General features: G+C 40.8%; 1 protein-coding gene across 2 annotated transcripts in view; it reads left to right on the forward strand.

Moving 5' to 3' along the window:
- The window catches only part of dip2bb (disco-interacting protein 2 homolog Bb), a 45,122-nt gene that overhangs the window by 16,242 nt on the left and 15,537 nt on the right, over window positions 1-13,343 (forward strand). For both annotated transcript variants that reach the window (XM_061042624.1, XM_061042625.1), the window contains exons 2-16: window positions 788-859; window positions 1,696-1,848; window positions 5,106-5,231; window positions 5,328-5,690; window positions 6,815-6,961; window positions 7,608-7,727; window positions 8,606-8,803; window positions 9,046-9,137; window positions 10,938-11,048; window positions 11,142-11,265; window positions 11,577-11,686; window positions 11,825-11,927; window positions 12,030-12,094; window positions 13,015-13,108; window positions 13,195-13,314. In XM_061042624.1, the coding sequence (XP_060898607.1) occupies window positions 788-859; window positions 1,696-1,848; window positions 5,106-5,231; window positions 5,328-5,690; window positions 6,815-6,961; window positions 7,608-7,727; window positions 8,606-8,803; window positions 9,046-9,137; window positions 10,938-11,048; window positions 11,142-11,265; window positions 11,577-11,686; window positions 11,825-11,927; window positions 12,030-12,094; window positions 13,015-13,108; window positions 13,195-13,314 (1,998 nt within the window). The remainder of the gene's footprint in view (window positions 1-787; window positions 860-1,695; window positions 1,849-5,105; window positions 5,232-5,327; window positions 5,691-6,814; window positions 6,962-7,607; window positions 7,728-8,605; window positions 8,804-9,045; window positions 9,138-10,937; window positions 11,049-11,141; window positions 11,266-11,576; window positions 11,687-11,824; window positions 11,928-12,029; window positions 12,095-13,014; window positions 13,109-13,194; window positions 13,315-13,343) is intronic.

The raw sequence follows: 13,343 nt of genomic DNA on the forward strand, positions 1-13,343 counted from the left end.
AGGTTTTTCAAAGGGACATTTTGCTGTTCCTCCGCTTGTGACTCAAGACTCCTTTCTTATGTGCTCTGGATGCACGGTCACTCACCTTTGCCATCCCTCCCTCTCTTTATCTTTCTCATTTTCATGCATCTGTGTTTCTCTCCGCAGCTCTCTGAATCATCTCTGAAATCTCTCACCCACGCTTCCTTATGTTTCCAAATTTAGTCCTGTTAGTTATGTTTTTCCCTTCGTGTCATCTCGAAGCTGGAACTGAGCCACATCTTCTACGCCCTCAGCCATCTCTGGAGATTACTGCAGCACTGTGTGCATCCATCTGTGTCCCTATCTTCTCCTTTTACTTGTCTCTATCTTTTCCTTTCTTCTTTCATCCTTTAGTGTTGGCAGAATGGGAAAGACCCCAAACACACATGGTTCAGAAATGCACAATCCATTACTAAACAATCTAGAGTTGACACCGTCTTGTTACTGTGTCCACTTTGACCAGAACATCAGAGTCATTTAGGTGGGGTGGAAAATGGCCTAGCGGTAAGATTGCTGCCCATGTGCAGAGGCTGGAGTTTTCCAAGCAGCCAGCCCGGGTTTGAGTCCGATCCTTGGTACCTTTCCCCCATTTCCCACTCTAGTCCCTCTCTCTTCTTATAAAGGGACAAAAGCCGAACATACTTTTTAAAAAGAGTCATTTAGTTGGGTGTTTTGCCACTTGAGGAAAATGTTTGCTGTTTAATTACATTATCAGTTATCATGCTTGGATTTTGATTGAAGTCCCTCATTCCTTTATCTCTTCCAGGTGATATTACACAGAAGGGCTATGAGAAGAAAAGGACCAAACTTCTGGCTCCTTACATCATCCATACTCCAGGTAATAATCCATCATTCCTTTTATTGAACAACACAAACACAAGGGCATATCCCCTGACTCGCAGAACATAATCTTTGTGTTATGAAAATATGATTTGGATTGATTTTCTGTCTTGCAAACAGTGACCTCCTTTCTTTCACTTTCACAGATGTTTTATACATTTTATTTCCACATGTTCTTGTATTGTGGTTTATTTCCCAAAATGTCGATAACATAACTGCATTGTAGCATAACTGAGTAGTGAAAAAAAAAAGTGATGTCAAATGCATCAAAAGTTTTTTTCTGTAGATGCAACTTGCTTGAAAATACCCAACACTGCCTCCTAGTGGCACCATCTTTCTGCTAATCTCCATTTGTCCCACTGACAGTGGAGAACAGATTGTAAATTGTAAACTGTAGGCCTATAGAAAAAAAGTATTTAACAGAAAGTGATTCAGCTTATGGAGAAATGGATAGCTGATCAACCAAGAGTTAGTGAAAGTTATTAAAAACATTTTGATGGTGTGAAAATGTTTCCTGTTACTCATCGTGTGACACTGAATGTAAATGTGACAATGTCATTGGGAAGAATTTCACTTGTCCACAATAGCTGTTGATTTTGATATTTGTTTATATTACTCTTAGCTGACAGGAGGGTACATGTTGGCCTGTTAAATATTAAGTAGGTTAAATATGATTTTATTTGTTATTGTTCTGATATTTCGCACATGCTATCATAATAGTCAACTTTCATCTTCTCTCTGAAAATTAGGTTAAAATGTTAAGAAGATAATAAACAAGACTTCGATTTTAAAAATTACATTTATGAATGCATGTTTGTTGTGTTTATTTGACAGTGGAGCCGCCCCGTCAGAATGACGTGCTGCCTCCCGCTCCCAGTTCCTCCTCTAGCCACGCCCCTCCCCCCTCCAGCTCATCCCGTTACCGGGAACGCCGCTCCCGCAGGACACATCGGGGCGGAGGAACCAGGGATGACCGCTACAGATCAGGTAAGAAGAACTCCAAAACAGAAAAACAAAGAAAACCATATCAGGGAAAGATACTGCATTCACCTTTAATGCACTAATCACTCAGTTTCATCTTCTATCTCTGCAGCTCATTCATTAGCTTACATGAGTTTCACTTGTTAAGCTCCAACACTGAGCTGTTTCAAAGGGACCAATTAAGTAAAAGTGTGTGTGTGTGTGTGTGTGTGTGTGTGTGTGTGTGTGTGTGTGTGTGTGTGTGTGTGTGTGTGTGTGTGTGTGTGTGTGTGTGTGTGTGTGTGTGTGTGTGTGTGTGTGTGTGTGTGTGTGTGTGTGTGTGTGTGTGTGGGGTGCTGAGACAGACGACTGTGCAGTCCTGCAGCTGGGGAGCCCCTCAGTGAGGACCCCTGCTCTGTGAAAGCAGAGTGATGTCACTGACTGGCTATGTGTGAGGAGAACAGGGGGAACAGTGATGTGGAGGGAAAAAGGCGAGCATAAAAAAAAAGAAAACAGAGCAGTAGAGGAGGAAAAGTGCAGAGCATGTGCGGAGAGAGTCAGACTGTCTCTTCATGAACGTCTTTTCAAAATTCTTGCCTCTCATATGAAACACCCTCACCCTCCAGCAAGCTAAATATCAGGCTGACTCATGTAAAGTCAGGCATTTTGGCTGGAGTTTGCTAGAATGCACATCATTATCATAGAAAATCTGTCTGGAAACAGAATATTTTTATCAGATTGAAGGATGATTCAGAAGGAGATTGAGGAGGAGGATTCAACACAGAGAGGATTAGAGCTGTAAAAATAGAGTCAAGGCAAAATTGAGATTGAGAAATCCAAAGGAAATGAATGCAAATGAAATGGACTGAGGGAAAGTAGCCCTTAATTGTCTTCTGGTTTGAACAAAGAAGTGCAGAAAAGAAGTTCTGTATTCAATGATGAGTGTGCAGCCTATTGTATTCTGTTAAACATACTTGAGGATGTAGCTAATATGTGTCTGATATTCTCCCTCTTCTCTGATATTATTCTAAATACCATGAATACTTACAGTACTGTGTGTCAGTCTAAGCAGGATGATGAGATTTCATTTCAGACACACAGAATTGTCTTACTTCTGACATTCTCCATGTTAAAACTGAGCAGGGTGTACCAAACAAACGGACTAATAAGTATCAGACACCCAAATAATATCAGTGAATGTAGTATTTTAGGTAAACAACCACTAGCTGAATTTAAACACATGAAGGGCAACGACACTAAATGTTGTGCTAACCCTAAAAATGCTACAGCGCTAACTCTGACAATGCTAACTGCATGTGTTATGCAGATAAAAAATGTTTACCTCGTTTGAAATAAGCTTTGCTAAGCTCAAAGACTGTAGGTGAAGTGTTTTAGCATGCTAACATTTGCTTATAAGCACTAAACAAAAGCTCTGAGTGATGGCAGCGTCTTTACAGTCGCAGCTAATTAATCATAAACTGAAGAATCCGACGTGTCGTTGCTGATGAAGGCACTAGAGCGAGGACCTTGGATCGCTATAAACTAAAAGATTCTTCTTCTTGGATTCATATATAATAGTATATATATATTGTAATATAATAGTTGAAGAGATATTTTAGTCATGAGCGACAAACAGACAGTGACATCCCTAGAGCGTCTGGCACTGCTTAAAAACAGATAGTTGAGTTTAAAAATAAAAATAGAGGCACTGCATTGACAAATAATTGATTAATAGAAAAACAAATATAAAACACAGCAGCAATGAGACCAGAAGCATTTTAAGTGATTATTCATGCGCTGCAGAAAAAGCAGAGAACAACCTCAATGTAATGCTTCCATCTCCTCTCGCTTCATGTAACCATTACTTCCTTTAAACACCTTCATGTGTACCGCTTTCACCAGAACACAAGAGTGACTGTTTTCTCATGAGGCTGCTGTCTCTTTAGGAACACATGCACAGGGTTCTTTGTAAATTATTCCTCTACTTCAGATTTGTAATGCTAAACCAAGTGGTGTGTATGAAGGATTATACTGTATTAAAGTCTTTAGCTGTCCGTACACATCAATGCTAATTTAAGCCGGTGTAAATCACACCGCTAACCTCCACACACCCCAGTGTGCTTATCGCCACAGAGACAGCCCTCATCCTCCCAGACATGTGTAAGGAGTCATCCTCTCCTGACGCTCCTGTGTGAGGGTGGACATTGGCACACTATGAGAGAAGATGATTTAGCTGAGAGCAGTCTGTTCAACAAAATGTCAGTTATGTAATAATGGTCCCCGCTGCTGCGTCTGCTGCTGCTGCGTCTGCTGCTGCTGTGTAATGAGCCGTGCTGATGATTTTAATAAACGTGTTAATGTTTGAACGGAAATTGTGTCCCCTGACTTTATGGATGTGATTTGTCAGCGAGTGGGCTTTTTGTTGCTCATGTTTTCTTTGTAGGACTGAATGTGTGGCTGTTATCGTGGTCCTTTGAATTGCATCTGTGGGTGTCATCAAGTGAAAGTGTCTCTGCATGTATTACCAATGTGCATGTGTGTAGGCAACTGTGTGGGCTAACACACAGCTCGGCTCTCTCCTTCCGTCATGGATTTCTGTGTCCGTGGGAATACACAGTCATTTTCTTTTGATTCTCTCCTGACTTCTTTATTATTTTTTTAACATCCTTCTATCCTTAAAAGCCTCACAGAAACAAAATCTAAAGAGTTGCTATTAAGAACGAGTGACACGAATGAAGCAGTTACTAAACTTATAATTTACGGAGAAGAGATTTGTCCTTTCATCTTTCATACACATGCAGCCTGCAAAGTAAAATCTATTTTCATCTTTCATTGTTTCATTTTTTTAAAAAGAGCAATTTAATGTATTTCTTTGTTTGTTATATGTATTTTCTGTTCCTCTAATCTTCCAAACCTTTCAAAGTAAACCTGCTCTGTGTAAAGGTGCACCAGATGAGTTTTTTCTTGAATTTAAAAAGAACATTTACGTAGTTCACCTCACTACATTTCACTTAACACCTCTTACCACTTTTGGATAACAGTAACTTAATAGGAACCTTTTTTTTTACCTGCCTTTTTACTCGACGACAACAAATACATTTAAGTATGAGTAGGAAAAACTGTTAACTCTGGAAAAATAAACTGTAAAGGAGGAATAAAACCTATACCTGTATAAAGACCTACATATAGAAATGAGTTGTAATATGAGTATTATTGCATTCTCTGTTTGAATCAGATCCAAAGCTGCCACGCTTAACTCAAAGTGTCTTCTTCTGTTCATCCAGATATTCACACTGAAGCAGTGCAGGCCGCTCTGGCTAAGCATAAGGAGGAGAAGATGGCCCTCCCCATGCCTACCAAGCGACGCTCCACCTATGTTCAGTCTCCCATCGAAACTCGCACACCACCAGGTAAGATGTAAAGAAAATCAATCCTGCTTCTCTGTTGTAAACTTAAACCGACATGTAGACTGGTAGAAAAGATCTTCCTTTTTCTCTGTTGTTCAGACTCTTCATCAGGTTCTGAAGACGAGTCCGCTGTACGCAGGCAGTCATCAGTGGTCGCTCCTCCACCTGTGGTCCATCCTAACCTACAAAGTCCAGACGCTTGGATCAACCGCACCGTCCAGGGCTCCTCCACCTCTTCCTCAGCCTCCTCCACCCTATCCCATGAGAGGGAGGCCAAGCCGCAGCATAAGAGCCAGGCCCAGCCCCAGCCACAGTACAAACCTCAGTACCAGCCTATGTTTCAGCCTCACCATCAGCCACAGCCCCAGCCACATCCCCAGCCCCAGCCCCAGCCCCAGTACAAACCACACGAACAGCCGCGCACTGCAGCGCTGACTGACATGATGGCTAACAGTCGTATTGGTGAGCCACTCCAATGATTTTTAACAGACTTTTTAAAGTACTTATGGACACCACTGACAGTTATCATTTAGAAGAACATATGAGAACTTTTTAAGTGTTATTTCATTTTCCAACATTAATAACTTCTCCCATGAAGCTGGTGTTAAAGGTGCACTATGTAGTTTTAGTAGAGAAATTTGAAAGTTAGAGAAGTGTACAGATTCTATGGTATATGTCCATAACTCTATACACAAACTGTCCTCAGAGGAAAATGAGGTCCCTGTAACACTGTTTGAAGATAGAAATGATACATGAGAAGTAATGGTGGGGGGGTCTGCAATAGTGAAACCGTAACTCTCCTGGTAGCATTTAAGCTCTAAACAGTGTTCTATGCACCCATTTTTCCTTTGAGTAAAGTTTGTGTATTCAGTTCAGAAAATTTCACCACCAAAACGCCATAGTGGGCCTTTAAAGAGGACATATAATACCCATTTTCCACCTTTTCAAACAGTCCCCCTGTGGTCTAAATGAAACATCTGTGCTGTGCTTTGGTCAAAATATAACATGAATCAAGCACCAGAGGAGGTTTGTGACCCTGTATAAACCAGGTCTCCCATAACGCTTCGTTTTGGTGTGTGTGTCTTTAAATATAATGACCCCCCCAAAGGCTTGCCTATATGCTGTGTCTGATATTGTTATTGCTAAGCTATATAAAGCATCAGTGTTAAGAAGGGTTCAAAGTTGAGGTACTATCACCATGGGGCATCGGGTCAGGATGCAGGAATCCAACAAGATTTGAGTTTAGGTAACAGGTTTATTCCTTCAAATTAGGTAAATCATGAGGGTAACAGAAGACACACATGGGATTGAACATCCATGCATTGCTGAACTGCCGCCCCATGTGAGGATGAAAACATGAGTGCAAGGGAGTGCAGTCTTAAATAAGGAGTAGGCAGGTGAATTCAATCTAATTAATTCGTGACAGAGTGCAAACAACAACCAATCAAGGGGGAGAGGAGAGAGTGAGAAACCAGGAAGTGTACTAAAGGAGGTGCAGTAGGAAAAGAGAGGAAGTGAAAGGAAACAAAGAGTGATCTTTACTGCAATCAGTGTGTTCAGACTGTCATCCCTTTCTCCTCCTGCAGCTCCCTCAGAGAACCACGCCCCGCCTCCAGATGTAACGACTATAGCCCCTTCATCCCGGGGTCCACGGGTGGACCTGCCCTCCAATGTGGCGGTCCGAGGGATGAGCCGGGGGCAGAGTCGCTCAAGCATGATGGAGACCGCGGACGGTAACAACTACATCATGATACATAGATCTGATAGCTTTTAAATGTGTTTGTGTGTCTCCGTGGGGAGCTGACTCCATTCACAGATCTTTTCTCTTTACAAAAAAAAATGTCCACTTCCAGCCATGACATTTCATTAATCAGACTTTACTGCTTTCTTTTCTTCTTGACCTTTCTCTGACACATTTTGATTTGACTGGCTGATAGGAAGAGGTAATTTCCAGAGTAAGGAAACTCCTTCATTTATTATGTCCCCGAGCCTTCCGTGTTTGCTGTTGTTCCCTTATTCTCCCTCCTGTTTGTTATGTATGATTAAAGAAGTAAATGCAACCAAAACGTCCACACACAGAATGAGTCCTCACGTGTGATCCCAAACCAACAAAAACAACATTGACCCCAGTTCTCACTGTGTTTTCCTCGTGTTGTTTCCACCTACCTATGCTGCTTTTCACTCTCAAAAGATATCCCAATCGGTTGTATACTTAGCTTCAAATACGTTTTCTTGTGTTTTGGGATGGAGAGCAGCATGGTCAGAAAATGGGCAGAAGTTTTAGCATTTTGCGTTTTGACACTATATGTACGATGCATGGTGAGTGTGACAGTATGTTTGTCCTGCCACCGCCTCTCTCCACCTTCATTCTACGTGTAGGAGTTCCTGTGAACAGCAGAGTGTCCACAAAGATTCAGCAGCTGCTCAACACCCTGAAGAGGCCAAAGAGGCCGCCACTCAGCGAGTTCTTCACTGACGACTCTGAGGAGATCGTAGAAGGTAGGCAGCTAAATGAAACAGTTCAACCCTACTTCATGAACCTTCCCTTAAACGACACTGAAACAGCTGGAGGTTTTTATTTGAATTTTTTTTAATTTTTGTAAACCACATGAACTAATACAGTTTAGGCTGAGTGTGCATGCTTAAGCATTTTATAGCTGATTAGATGACCCCAGCACATTTAAATGTTTAATATGCTATTTGTACATTACATTATTAAATCAAACAACAACAAAAAATTATAATATGTGTTTTTTATGTCACATTGCTACGGAGCCCCAGAAGTCCCAAAAAGTAAAAAAATATATCTTTGGCTCACAAGATATATATTTTACTTTTTTGGACTTCACTGCGGTTGTTGTTTTTTTTTTTTTATCTAAAATTATTGTTAAATTTCTGATAATCATTTTAGGTTTAACTCAGGGAGTGCCATGGCTATGTCATTGTATTGTTGTCTTGTACAGCCACTATAATGAGAATAAAGCTTTATATAAGATTCATCATTTATAAAGTGATTACACAGTGTAATAGTTTTATGGATGATAGTAAATATATAGATGTTTAATATACAACCTGATAAGAAGTGATATTTGTGCCACATATTTTGTAAAGTTGCAGCAGTTTACAGACAAAGGTGTCTCTCTTTTCTCATGCGGAAAGGCTCGTGTTCCTCAGTAACTCATTTAAGATATTCAGGCAATCAAAAGAGCAGAGAAGAAGACACAGGAAAGGGAGAGGCAACCCACAGTTGACACCAGTGAATACAACATGCAATGAAGTCCAGCAGTGATGTATTGGCGTCAGTTGTTGTAAAAAAATAAACACTACTATTCGGTTATACACCTGACAGTGTTCTGTTGTGTGTCTGTCTCTCACAGTGCCCACGCCGGACCCCAACACACCAAAGCCTGAGGGCCGTCAGATCATCCCTGTCAAAGGAGAGCCTTTAGGAGTTGTCAGTAACTGGCCACCAGCTCTGCAGGCAGCGCTGGCACGTTGGGGGGCCACTCAGGGGAAGAGCCCCGCCCTCACTGCTCTTGACATCACAGGCAAACCGCTCTACACCCTGACGTATGGTGAGATACTAGACTGTTGATATTCATGCATTAACTGTGGAATCAGAAGCAGTCAAATACGCCTGCTGGGAGTTGTAACTGAAAGTTGGTTTGTCATGTTTAGAGTTAAGTTTTAAGTTCAAGAGTTTATCTGGATAGTAGACTTATGCTTGCACTGTGTTACATGAGGCTTTTCTGGCAGTAATCAGACATATAACCCACTCTCCTACACCCTCCTCCCACCTTCACCTTCTGTCTGTCAGGGAAGCTGTGGAGTCGCAGCGTGAAGCTGGCGTACACACTCCTGAACAAGCTCGGCGCCAAGAATGAGCAAATCCTCAAACCTGGAGACAGGGTGAGAGAGCTGGCACACAAATACACAAACAACAACAATCTGTATGTATCATGTGATGTCATCCTGTGGAGGAAAACCTGTGCATTTTCCAACCTCCACCCCTTTGATGTGCCTTTGTGCAAAGCACCTGATTCCAAAGCAGTTCCATTAGATATTGATTATAACTAGAGAAGAAAAAAATATCACAACATTTTCAGCTGTGTCAGCGACATCAGAATATGTGTTTCGCTCTTTGGTTAAGACTGTGTCAGCAACTGGAATAGATTGAAAGTGACAGAACTAGAAACATTCCTGTCATCCTCAGTTGTACTTTCTGTTCAGTTGCAATTACATGTTACACTTACATGGGCAGCACATGTAAGCATGCTACTATGGGAAACTTGAAACACATGGCAATATACCATAGACTGTATGAACATGGACTTAGCCTCGGTAACATCATCCCTTGGTTTCTGAAAAGGTGTTGTAGGCCCAAAGATGGCAGTCACCGTATTGGAAATGCTGACCCCAACTAACTTCCAGCCAATCGAGAAGCAGACAAAGAGGCGGAGTTGTGACGGGCTGAATGAATATTTTGGTTGATGAAACACGCCCATCTAGCTCATCATCTAGCTAGCATATTCCAAAAGATGAAACAACCCGAACAAAGCCAACAGTTTAAGGTCAGTAATGGGATTTAGCTAAACTGAAGCCCAGCCTCCTGGAAAACAGGTACAATGCGCCGGCCTGTCAGTCAAATCATTTACGCCCATTATCACGCCTGATTATACCTAACTCATAGCCTTAATTTAATGAGAACGGAGCCTTAATTTAATGAGCTCTAGAAAAAGTCCATATTTATCCAGGCTGTTAACATGATTTGTCCGTAAAAATGGGCATTTTAAAAGGACTCTCATGGGATTTTTTTTAGCAAGCTTCAAGTGGACACTCGAGTAAAAGCCAATTTTTTGCACTTTTGCATCGGCTTTATTTTCACAACGGAGGTTGCTGCTTATATAAAATATCTTAACACATTAGCAGCTTTGTTGTAAATAATGGCATGCTAATCTTCAGGCATTCAGCTCTAAAGTCCTCAATGTCTTGGTACTGCTGCACAGGGCCACTACACTAGTACTCTTGTTATTAATAGAGATGGGACAGAATCAATCTAATATGGCTATAGGGTCCGATATTGACATAATTTAAAAAAAAAAACGATATCGGGCTGACGGCGCCGATCCACAGCACCGATCAGGACAGATCGTTGGCTTCTTTAAACATTCTCATTCTCCCTCTCGCTTTAAAGACATTCAGGCTAAACTTCAAGCGTCTCTTTCAACACGTTCAGATGAGATTTAACAGCTCCCTCTAGATGATAAAAAAGTAAAATTCTTGCACTTCAGTTGAATATATTTAATTTGAAAACCTGACAGTTGTTGCTGCTACCTGTGTGTATGTGCACCCAGCTCAAAGTTCAAATTCATTTCTTTGGAATGATTCTATTTGTATGAATTTTTCAATGAGAGATGCAATGCTACGTTTACTACAACTTTGTGTAGCCTTACACATAATACCAACAACAACAATAACACTTTTATTATGATCATATATATCGGAATCAGTATGGGTATCTGCACACACAGTATGTAACGGAATCGGATTGAAACTGAAAAAAAGTGGATCAGTGTATCTCTAGTTTTCATTCAAACTAAACATGTTACATTTTACCAACAGCATTTATTTTTTTTATTAAATCATGTTTGTCTTTTTTGTTTTTCCTATTTGAAATGTCGCTTATTTCTGAGTTTTATGTTTTGGTAGGTAGCGCTGGTTTACCCTAACAGTGACCCCGGGATGTTCTGGGTAGCTTTCTATGGCTGCCTCCTGGCTGAAGTGATACCTGTACCTATAGAAGTACCACTGTCCCGCAAGGTAAGCAAACACTCACACGTGCATTTTGCAAGAACATATCGTTTTGTGGGGGTTTCTGAGCTATGAATGTGTTTTGTTTGTGTGTTGTTTTAGGATGCCGGTATCAGTCAGGTGGGTTTTCTGCTTGGTAGCTGTGGTGTCGGTCTTGCTCTAACCAGCGAGATCTGTCTGAAGGGTTTACCAAAGACACCCACGGGAGAAATACTGCAGTTTAAAGGTTGGTAAGCTCTTTCTGAAAGTATTGAATTGTATTCATAACTAGACTTGCTGTTTACCTTGATCAACAACAATGCTTAGTCTTTTATAAAATAGTGCTAGAGTAAAGAAAATAGAGTATTGGCTAAATCCCACGTCCCCTTACTCTGTTAAGCAGTTAGGATACAGTGTATTCTGTTATGAAGAAGAGACTATGGATTCAGGTTATAACTCCTCAACATCTGTGTATAGAAATGTATCCTTTTGATCAGTTTATCTTATGTCCCCTTTATTTTTTTAAACTTTACTGTCAATGATGCCTCTCTCTGATAGGCTGGCCTCGAATGAAATGGGTGGTGACAGACTCCAAATACCTGACCAAGCCTTCCAAAGACTGGCAGCCGCACATCCCCACCGCCAACACCGACCCTGCTTACATAGAGGTAACCTTCTCCTTATCTGCTGACAACTCATTTTTCAGGAAACTTAACTTGCTTGCCAGAATTACAAGAATATATATTATTTTGAAAAGTTTGCCATGGTTCACGTACATTTCGGTCCCTTGTTTTCTCTGTGTGTAGTACAAGGCAAGCAAAGACGGCACGGTGGTGGGCGTGGCTGTCTCTAAAGTAGCCATGTTGACCCACTGCCAAGCTCTGACCCAGGCCTGCAACTACTGTGAGGGTGAGTAAAAACGTGCAGTGTGATAACCCCCCCTCTGAAGGTGTCTTCATCAGTGCTGTTGTTATTCAAACTGAACTCACTCCTGTCTCTCTTCTCTTCAAGGCGAGACTTTAGTGAATGTTCTGGACTTTAAGAAGGATATGGGCCTTTGGCATGGAGTTCTCACAGTAAGTGTATTTGGATGTGTGCAGGGATGTGTTTGCACATAATAATAATAAAGAGTGAGGTCAAGTCCTGCTCTTTTTGTAAAGTGTCTTGAGATAACATATGTTATAACATTGATTGATGGATTGATGATTTGATGCACATGCACGCTAAAACAAGAATCTGACCAAAGCTTCAATTGACTTCCAGTGTTGTCCATTAAGTCGGCAGTGTTTTTGTTTTCTTGCCTTTGTGCTTTCTAAAAATGCTTTTAAAGTGATTTCACATCATCTTAATCGCATCAGATCACTTAAGCAGAACAGTAAAGTGGATAGAGTGTGTTCTCATCGAGTATCTGGTAAACTGATCAATTATCCAAATGGATTCAATAAAAGACAGAGGAGTCCTGTGGTTATATGAGACTAAGATACGTTTTTGTGGAGAGAGCTGTTCGAATTTATTTCCGTTGCTCCTGTATGTATTATTAACAAGGTGGATTTATTCCTCTCATATCCAGCCAAGCTCTTTTCTGTCATTTAATTTAAATCTTTGGGTGATTTCTTTTAAAAGTCTTTGTTTTTTAAATTGTGTTAATCCCTTAAAATGTTTTTAAAGGCCATTTAATTATTTATGTATTTTTTTATCTATAGTTTTTTATTATTGTTATTTATCTATTTTGGTTGATCACATTTGCATTATGTCTGCATTTCTGCTATTTAGTTCATTAACATTTTAAGGCAGTAATTATGGTTGTTCATCAAACTAAACAAAAACAAAATCATTTGACTGGGAAAGTACCTTTCATCCATTAGGACTTTTGGATGTACGGGACAATGTTTTAACATTATCTGTCCAAATATACAAATGTGTTTTTTTTTGTTGTGATGGAAAAATAGATATTATCCTGTATCAGATATTTTATCGGGGTTTCTTGCCTTTCCAGGCTGTGATGAACAGGATACACACTATCAGTGTTCCTTATGCTGTGATGAAGGCTTGTCCTCTCTCCTGGGTGCAGAGGGTCCACATAAACAAAGGTACATTTTACACTCTGTCAACTTGACTAAAGTCCCACAGAAAATTTGAATGCCCAACATGACATGTTGTGTTTTTTCACCTGCAGCTCGTGTAGGTTTGGTGAAGTGTCGTGATCTACACTGGGCCATGATGGCTCACCGGGATCAGAGAGACACCAGTCTGGCTTCACTACGGATGCTGATTGTTGCTGATGGTGCTAACCCCTGTGGGTACTCTATAACCCCTCCTAGCTTA

The sequence above is a fragment of the Labrus mixtus genome, chromosome 7, assembly GCF_963584025.1.
Source record: "Labrus mixtus chromosome 7, fLabMix1.1, whole genome shotgun sequence".
Classification (NCBI taxonomy): domain Eukaryota; kingdom Metazoa; phylum Chordata; class Actinopteri; order Labriformes; family Labridae; genus Labrus; species Labrus mixtus.